The sequence below is a fragment of the Chaetodon trifascialis genome, chromosome 20 (genome assembly GCF_039877785.1).
Source record: "Chaetodon trifascialis isolate fChaTrf1 chromosome 20, fChaTrf1.hap1, whole genome shotgun sequence".
Classification (NCBI taxonomy): Eukaryota; Metazoa; Chordata; class Actinopteri; order Chaetodontiformes; family Chaetodontidae; genus Chaetodon; species Chaetodon trifascialis.
In genome coordinates, this window is record NC_092075.1 from 37141 (window position 1) to 47500 (window position 10360).

General features: G+C 39.8%; 1 protein-coding gene across 2 annotated transcripts in view; it reads right to left on the minus strand.

The window, feature by feature from the left end:
• Positions 1-4559: 4559 nt before the first annotated feature.
• The window catches only part of fer (fer (fps/fes related) tyrosine kinase), a 27000-nt gene continuing 21199 nt past the window's right edge, over positions 4560-10360 (minus strand). For both annotated transcript variants that reach the window (XM_070989126.1, XM_070989127.1), the window contains one exon: positions 4560-6112. In XM_070989126.1, the coding sequence (XP_070845227.1) occupies positions 5976-6112 (137 nt within the window). In that variant the 3' untranslated portion in view covers positions 4560-5975. The remainder of the gene's footprint in view (positions 6113-10360) is intronic.

Below are 10360 nucleotides of genomic sequence, written 5' to 3' on the forward strand. Positions count from 1 at the left end.
GTCTGTAGAGTCCAGAGTGAGAAGGTTATGCACGGCAGCTACCAGGGCTTGTGCCGTTGTTTTGTGAGTTGTACTGTAATGAGTTAATTTTTTTCTCAGTTCCTTATGTTTATAGTTTTTGCTTAGTGTTTTTTGTTTTGTTTTGTTTTGTTTTGTTTTGTTTTGTTTTGTTTTGTTTTGTCTTGTTTTGCAATTTCCTGGAAGCACCTGTAAATAAAATGTCCAGCCATGGGGACCTTCAGCTGAGCCTTCTGAGTCTGCCTCCTATTTCATTGTAGACCCTCTGGTTACACTACCTCACACACTTGATGTTTGTGATAATTCATCACTGATAGAGAAGAAGCACGGGGGAGGTACAGCCAAAGACAAAGACGACCTGCTCGATCTGAGCCAAAGCCGCCCTGCGGCGGGGTAATCTATTCTTTCAAATGTTGGCTTGTGTTGATTTCAGACTGTGAAAACACACCAGGACTGGATGGAAACAAGCGTTCGTTTCTCTTCTTTGCTTCAAAACTTCAAAAACTCCAAATCCTCCATCTCAGGATCAAATGACTACAGACCATTCACCCTGAAGGTCATTCCTTCCTGCAGCTGTCAGACTATACAACAAAAACTGCTCAAAGTAATCTGCAAATTATCTGTAAATCATCCGTAAATTATCTGTGCAATGATCTGGGCAATAATTGGTGCAATAATCTGTGCAATCCATCCTGTACATAACAGTCTGCAAATACAATTTATCATTTAAGATAATGTCTATTTTTATTACACTCTTTTGTATAGACTTACTGTTTTTATCTAATCTATCTTTTACTGGTGCTGTTGTAAATTGGAATTTCCCCTTGCTGGACTAATAAAGGTATATTGAATTGAATTGAATTGAACTGACGTCTTTGGAGATGAAATCCTTTGAGCTCAGCTGAAAGACATCACATTCCCTCTGCTAGACCCCCTGCAATTTGCCTACCATGCAAACAGATTGGTGGAGGATACGGTCAGTATGGGACTGAACTATATCCTGCACAACCTCGACTACCCAGGGTATGTCCCTGGGGATCCTGCAAGGATCCTGTTTGTGGACTTCAGGTTCAACATCATTATCCTTGAAATCCTCCAATCTACACTCACCTAGCTCACTGTGCCAGCCTCCACCTGTTGGGGGATAACAGACTTCCTGACAGACAGGAAGCAGCAGGTGAGGCTGGGAAAAATCACATCTAGCATCTGGACCATCAGCACCGGAGCCCCTCAGGGATGTGTGCTCTTCTCACTGTTCTTCTCCCTCCACACCAACTACTGCACCTAAGGAGACCCATCTGTTAAACTCCTGAAGTCTGCAGACAATACAACGGTCCTCGGCCTCATCCAAGACAATGACGAGTCTACATACAGAAGGGAGGTGGAACAGCTGGTCCTCTGGTGCATCGGAACAACCTGGAGCTGAACATGCTCAGAACTGTGGAGATGATGGTGGACTTCAGGACAAGCCCCTCAACACTGCCCCCCATCATAATCCTCCACAATACTGTTTCTACTATGGAAACCTTAAGGTTTCTGGAATTCACTATATCCCAAGACCTAAGGTGGATTTCAAACATAGCCTGAATCATTAACAGAGGATGTACTTCTTCCATCAGTTCAGGAAGTTCAACCTGCCATTACAGCTGCTTATCCAGCTCTACACAGGAATAATCCAGTCTGTTCTATGCACATCCATCATCGTCTGGTTTGGGTCTGCCACCAAACAGGACCAGAACAGACTGTGGCGGACTATAAAGATTGCTGAGAACATCATTGGTGCCTGACCCAGACCCTGCACTGTGACTCTGACCATGATCCCGATCCTGGTCCTGACCCTGACCCTGAACTCTGTGTTTTTCTCCCGCTACAGCACAGGAATATTCTCAGGTACTTCCCACGTTATATCGGCTCTGTTAGTCAGGTTCTGTTGGCCTTTGTTGCTTCTCAAAGCAGCGTTGCAACTTTTTCTTTGCCGCTTTATGCCACCCTCGCACAGACTACTGTCAAAGTTTGGGAGCTGTTTAATCTCTCACGTTATATTTCACGTCATCACCTGCAAAAATATAAAAAAAGTGTCTGCTGGTCTGAAGTTTGCATGAGGTCCTCGGCTGGCTTTTGTTAAACAGGCAGGATACGGCATTGGTGTTTTTTATGCATGGTTAAAATGTTCACCAAAGTTAATTCATGCTGTACCGCTGTGACCTGACAAGAACAAAAAGCAGCAACGCAACATTCACTAGAAACTGAAGTAAATTTCAAATCACTGAAATGCTGTTTCTTCACTTCTAAACTGCATTCAGTCCAGTTTTAAACAATTAGCCTCACCCAGAAATTTTCTCATAATCTCTAATATGATCATAAGATAACTTGAGATGAATCAATGTGATCAATAACCTCATGAAAAATGACTGATCAACATCTGAAACTTCATACAGATGAGTAAACACAGTAACGGGCCATAAAGCTGCACAGAAAGACGATGAACATGAATCCAGAACTTTCATGTGTGATGACTTTCTTTGGGTAATAATGAACTGCAGATGAATCACGGCGACATAGACTGTATGAAGGAGAGTTGAAATGAAAACAGCCTAATAACATTTTTTAATTATTTTCACCAGGGAGCTGCGATGAACTTACCAATGCCACATGAAGGACAAAGTTGCCTACATAGCCAACAGGTCTGTTGATGACACAGTGAACATGGCTCTACATCACATCCTCCAGCACCTGGACACTGCAGGGCACCTATGCCAGGTTACTCTTTGTGGACTTCAGGTTAGGGTTGTCCGACAGGAAGCAGCATGTGAAGCTGGGCAGGCATGTCTCAGGCAGCCACACTGGTGCTCCACAAGGCTGTGTTCTGTCCCCTCTGCTCTTTTCCCTGTACACCAACCATTGCACCCGCAGTCACCAGTCTGCCAGGCACCTGAAGTATGCAGACAACACCACCCTCATCGGTCTCATCTCGGATGGACACGAGTCTGCATACAGGAGTGAAACTGACAGGCTGATACGCTGGCGCACGCAGCAAAAACTGTGGAGATGGTTGTGGATTACAGGAAAACTCCAGCACCACTGGCCCCCATCACGCTTCATGGTTCCCCAGTGAACACTGTGGAATCATTTCGCTTCCTGGGCACAGTCATCTCCCAGGACCTTAAGTGGGAATCTAGCATTAGCTCCCTCATCAAGAAAGCCCACCAGAGGATCTACTTCCTATGGCAACTGAGGAAACGTGACCTGCCCATGCCAATGCTGGTTCATTTCTATTCAGCCATCATTGAGTCCATCCTCGAGGCAACAAGAGAAGACTGCAGCGCATCATCTGCACTGCTGAGAGGGTGACTGGCTGCAGTCTGCCCCCTCTGCATAGCCTCCAGGAAGCTGAGGAGGGCAAGAAAAACTGCAGCTGAGCTCTTCCACCCTGGACACAGTCTTTTCCAGACACTCAACTCTGGCAGAAGGCTGCTTCTGATTCAGTTTTTTACCCTGAGTCGGAAAATGAATTCTAAAAAGATAGCACAGACTTGGAAGAGGGTAGATGTTATGAGATATTTTTGCTCTAAATTAATTAAATAAATATCGTAAAAATGTTTAACATTTTATTGGCCATAAAAACATCTTTTAAGTAAGAATGTTTAGTTTGTATTTTGATGGAAACAAAGAAAAATGTTTTCACAGAAATGTATTTGAAATGAATTTTAATATTCTTTTGCAAGTTAAAAAAAGTTCAAGTATTACTGGTAATTAAACAAAAATGTTAAAAATAAATAAGTTTCAATTCATTCTAAATGTCAGTTCATTGGAAGTCACTCAAATAATAATGCATAAATAAAGTTCGGATTTAACTTAGCAGTATTTTACACTGAAATATTCTGAATTTGTTCTGAACAAATTTAGTTTGTTTTCATTTAGTAAAATGACAAAGTTTCAATGAGAAAAATAAACGTGTTTTAACTCTTAAAGCTTGTTTGTTTTTAAACCAAAACCAAAAATGTCAAATGATTTCACACGAGGTCTGCATGATTTGTTTTATTTTCATAATAAATGCTATGATAGTATTTTTTATAAGGAGTTCAAACAAATATAAAAGATAAACAATTAGTGTTTGAAAACAAAAAAAAACTATAAAAACAGATTTTGAACCAAAGAAAAAAAAACAAACAAACAACATCTTGAATTTATTTACAGTAACAGTAGGCGGTGCTCTGACATTGGAAACAATTAGGCTCCACCCTCACAGTCCAGGAAGTGATGTTGACCAATTTATATGCACAGATACTTTTATTTTGGTAGTTTTTACATATTTATATTAAACTTTGTTTTCAAAACATTTTCAAGTGGTCCAACAGTCATGATGACAACCAGAAAATATAGGAGTTATTTATTTTAAATTGGAATTGTTTTGGAGCTGCTTGATTGGATGAATTTTTTACTTAAAAAAAAAAGAAAGAAACTTCGATTAAATTTTGCTTTTGATAAATTTAAAAGTTCTTCTGAAAGCAAATGTTTTCACTTCGGCCCCTTTTCTAAAAAAATATTTGCTTCATTTTTTAATGTTCAGGAATGTTAGTTTTATTTTTTTTTTTCTAGCTGAAAACAAAATACTTGAAATTACAAATTCGTCCAAAAAAAAAAAAAAACTGTCCTTCAAAAAAGTAGGTGTGGGCGTGGTCTGTGTGATGACTGACAGTCAGTTTTTGAGAATAAAGGTAATTTTTCCTTCAGATTCACGTCAGTTTGACAGAAAATCTGAGAAACAAAACTGATAAAAACATAATAAATACAAATAGAAACTGTAAAGGTGTAAAACTAGCAAACAGAAGTGATGTTAGTGTTAACAGCAGTCGTCAGCAGAGGAAATGATTTTAGTGTTTAAGCTGTTGCTACAGTTACAGCAGCAGCAGGTGGTACAACAGAGATGTGGCTTAACTGCGTCGAATTCGAATTGCTGAGTAACTTAAAGCTCAGAGTCACGTTGTCTGAAGGCCGAGTTCAAACATGCTGGTCACCTGAGGTCAGCGATTCCTCCATCTGACAGTTCAAGCAGGGCTCAAAAGTGATTGGCTGAGCCTCCAAAGGTGAGAGCAAAGACGGAAGAAAGACAACATTTTACAGTTTGCTGGAAATTAGCGTCTGATACTGAAACAATAACTCAATTCTTGATCAATACGTGAAACGTGTTGGTACGCGCAGAGCGAAGTGTAGTCAGACCACATCTGACCATGTTCACACACCTGACCCATTAGTACTGGAGTACTCAAGTAATAACGTAGTAATGAGTACTGCGTGCTCATGGGTCGAACGTCAACATCTTGACGGGTGTCACGGCTGGTGATTTCATGGAATTTCTGACCTTTTTAAGTGTTTAAGCGGCTAACGTAGGTAGCTACATCCACGCTAACCTGTACACTTCATTAGCACCTGACAGTAAAAGCTACAGTAGTGTTTGGTCGTCTTTATGCTGAAGTTTAAACATCAGCTAAATATCAACAGCATCAACATCAGGAAAGTGCACTAACATTTTCATCATTTCTGTGATTTTAAATGTTAACTTTATTTCCTTGTAGTATTTTGTCGTGTCGCTGACACGCTCAGCCTGGACTGAATCCACGCCATGTTTTAGCCGTGATTAAAAAAATCCTAAAAACCTGCAGACGCAACGGAAACTTTGGTCTCTGAATTGTTGGCTCAATAAGTATTAATACTTAACACTTCAATACTTGTGTTTTTTTAAAAAACATTTCTTGTTTCTGAAAAGACACGCCCCTTCGGATGGCAGCAAGGTGTGTGATGATGTCATCACTTCTCTCTGATGGGCGAGGTGTGTGATAATGTCATCATTTCCTGATGGCGGTGAGGTATGTGATGATGTCATCACTTCTTGATGGCAGCAAGGTGTGTGATGGTGTCATCGCTTTCTGATGGCAGCGAGGAGTGTGATGATGTCATCACTTCTTCTTGATGGCAGCAAGGTCTCGCTGGAGCTCAGAAAACTTGGGGCGGTCTTCAGGGTTGTACTGCCAGCACCGCTGCATCACTTTGTACACGTCGTCGGGGCAACGCTGTGGACACGCCATCCTGTAACCTAGCAACCAAGAGGAGAGAGAACAGCTACTTTTATTATTTAATTTGGACGATTTTTATCATCAACAAAATGTCAAACAGTTGTCTGACACTCAAGGTTTGAGAGGCTGGAAACTGAGTTTAAACTTGAGGAATTCTTAATTATCAAAATAATGACTGCTTGTTTTTAACTAATCAGTTAATCATTTAAGTTCTAGCATATGCGTTATATTATTACCTCTTCTAAGCTACATGTGTCTGTATTCAGTCTATGTTCAATTCAGTTCAGTCAGTCAACACACCTGTAATCAAACAGTCAAACAGGTGTGCGACAGTTGAGTGTCAAGTGAGAGACAGATGTGAGCACCTGTCCAACATTGACAGTCCGTATAAAGACACCACTAATGCCCATGAAGTGTTCATAATTACATCGATAAAATTATATCAATAGCACCTTTTCCAGACCTGTACAATGAGCCCAGGACGCCTCTCCAAGACACACCTGAAGCAAGCTGAGGGCTGTTCTTGAACCATGTGGAGTACCTGCATGGTTTTGGTCTCTTTTAAAAGGAAACACTCTGAACTTTCAGCTCCAGCAGTCAGAATCACAGTAAGTGCTGCTGGCATTGGATAATAGAAGTTTGAACACACTGAAACAGAGGGTTTATATTCTCACCTGAATATTTTTTTCTAGACAAATGACTGAACAACAAGACAACAACAAGAAGCCTTACTCTAGTCCAAGCTCAATAAAAACTGAAAATAAAACCACAGAAAAGGATTATTTTACTTATGCTTTTCTAATGGTATGTCTGTGTTCTCCAAAAAAAAGGCCATTTGCTATATATTTATCCAGATACAAATCTATATTTTTATCAAGGCAGTTAATATTTAGGCCATCTATATGCATATTTTAGGTCTCTATAACTATTCAGGCCATACATATTTATATTGAGGCCATTTACAATATCGATCATTGCAAACCTTGTGTTTACATCCATTTTCATTGCTCGATTTGGATAGAATTTTCTGAATTTTGTTGGCTACACACGATTGGTTGCAACTGGTTAGAGCATTATATAAAAGAAGAGAATGAGGCACTTGCTTTCAGTGTAAACTCACTGGCTATAGCTGGCTGTAGACATGACATGGAGGATGCTAATTGGTCAAGTGAGGTGTCAATCGAAAGGTCAGACTGCAGCAGCCATTTTAAAACCAATATATCACCGACACATATAGAGAAAACGTGGAATATTAGGACAACTGGCAACTACTTTGAAATGATAAAACAGCTTTCCACGGACTGTTGTAGTGTTCTGGATTAAATATTTTACTGGACTGGATCGTCTGGACCTTTGCCAATGAAACCAGATCATTTTGTCGATGTCTTATTGGCTGGTGGATTACTAAGACTCCATTTGTGAGTTGCCTCTATTTTTTAATTATAGTATATATATAGTTTGATGTTCACATTTATTGTACCAACTATAGTGATATGGTGTCTTGAAATGGTTTGCATCAATCGAATCATAAGAACCATGAGTACAAACTTAAACGTACCTGTTGTGTGTGTTTATATGTGGGAGCCCTGAACAATGACAGCCCTAAGATGTCCCATGTCGATTGTGTAAAATGTGGAAATGAAAAAACTAATTTGGAAAATTACTGAAGAAATTATCAAAACTTGCCCAATTATCATAAAATATGTCATTGTTGATTTTCAGAAGTGACCTTTTAATCTTGTTAAGAAAAGATGAAGCAATCGTAGGTCATATCACGGTTAAAGAACGTGTGTGTCGGCCAAGCGCTGAACTGCTTGCCATGAGCACTAGGTCATATTTTTGTGAGGAGTTATCTCATGCCATTGTCCTGGTTGTTTATGCCCCTCCCTCTGCTGATGTCATGCCGTTAGCCACAGATGCAGCACTTGAACGCCATCATCGCAAAATCCAGGGACTTCAATCCCGTGACTGTGGCTACGATTCTGCCCATTTTCATGTAGAACTACCAAAGTCAATCAATTCACTGATTTAAAGAAAATAATTGGCATAATTGCCTTAAATGTGACGATTTGTTGCTTTTGCATTTATTATCATAAATGACTCTGGGTTTTGGACTGTTGGCTGGATGACATAAGTCATTTGAAGATGTCACTTTAGGCTCTGGGAAATTGTGATGACCATTTTTCACATTTTGTTGACATTTTATAGCCCAATTCGTAAGTCAATATGTTTCAGATAGTGCCACATCACAACAGCAGTAGTCTCAGGACACTTTCCATGCAGAGCAGATCAGACAGAGAAAGGCTGTCAGAACCAGTGCTGCAGTGTTCTGGATCACCTGGAGAGTCTTTAGAGACTTATTGGGATTTACAGGAAGGAACTATAATAACCCAGACTGGAAGTAATAAACCTGTGGACTAGTTTTTCTGCATCGTTTTGAGACAGGATGCAGCTGATTTTTACAATGTTATGAAGGTGAAATAAGACAGTCCTTGACATTTGTTTTCAATGGGAGTTCAAGGACATATCCTGATCAAAGATAACTCCCAGATTCCTTACAGCGGTGCTGGAGGCCAGCTGAATGGCACCCAGGGTAGCTATATCAATAGACAGTGAGTTTCTAAGGTGTTTAGGGCCTAGAACTATAACTTTAATTTTGTACATATTTAATAACAGAATTGCAGGTGATCCAGGTCTTTATGTCTATGAACTCGGGTGATGTGGTGAATGCTTGAAGTTCAGTTAACCGATTGGTTTCATCTGGCTTCAGTTATAAATATAGCTGGGTATCATCTGCACAGCAATGAAAATGTATGTGTCTCCAGATAATATTGCCTTCAGGAAGCATATTAAAGGTGAACCAAGTCGGTCCAAGCACAGAAACTTGTGGAAGTCTGTTACTAATTTTAGCACACCCTAAAATAAGAATCATCAGCAACATGTACAAACTACCAGTTTAGTGCAGTTCCCTTAATGCAAATGTCTTCCAGTCTCTGTAATAGGACACGATGGTCAATGATGTTGAATGCAGCACTAAGATGTACTAAGATGAGTAGAGACAAGTCCTTTATCTGATGTAATTAGAGGCTCATTTGAAACTTTAACCAGTGCTGTCTCCACGCTATGATTCAATTCAATTTCAATTTTATTTATTTGTATAGCGCCAAATCACAACAGAAGTTGTCTCAGGACACTTTCCATATAGAGCTGGTACAGACCAAACTCTTTTATCTACAAAGAAACCAACAATTCCCCCATGATGATGATGCACTCTAAATCCTGACTGAAAATCCTCAAATGAACTGCTGTTACATAGAATGTCACACAGCTGATTTGGCAACTCAATGATTTTAAAGAGAAAGGGGAGGTTGGATATAGATTCATAACTGGCTGAAACTCCTAGCTCAAGAGAAGGCCTTAATCACCACTACTCTAAAGCACCATATTACATAGCCTGTTAATAACAACAGGTTGATCATATCCAGTCAATAAGAACCAATTAAGGGTCAAATTTCTTTAAGCTGCTTCGTTGGGATGGTATCTAAAATACAGGTTGATATTTTAGATGAAGAAATCATCTAAAAAACTAACCCTATTAATGAAGTTAGTTGGTGAAGGTTGACGAGAAAAAAGCTAAATATCTAATGTCTAAATATATATCAGGTTTAACGTGATATTCCATAATTTACTAATACAGCTTTCGATGAAGTATCTGATGTTGAAGAGTCCGTGTTTAATTTCCCTTACTATTGCAGTGGAGGAGTTAATTTTTATTACATTTTCATGTAGAACTCCTCTTTTGTTTACTCTTGACTTAATTTAGGTGGTCGGGGGGCAGACACAGTCTATATGGGGTTTTGGTGGGTAACAGCTCTAATGGAAGTGCAGAGAAGCATGTAGGACTGCAGCTCTGCCTCCTGAACTCTGCTGCTCCATCCAACGATGGACGGACGCCATCTCTTCTGATCAGACCAGGTCTTCCTCAGAAATTACACTAGTTATCACTGAAGCCCACGTCGTTTGCTGGATGCCACTTTGACAGCCAGTAGCTGAATGATAACATGTGGCTAAACAATTCATCACTGGTCAGATTTAGCAGGGGCCCAGAGGAAAAACCCTGAAACCGACATTGTCTTTGTATAAGCACACACTGCCTCCACATTCATTTTGGTGACATGCATTTGCTGTAATCGTGTGTCATTTCGGCTTATGTGAACATCATATCTATGTTGGCTCATTTATATGTTTTACACGTGATTATTTACTTG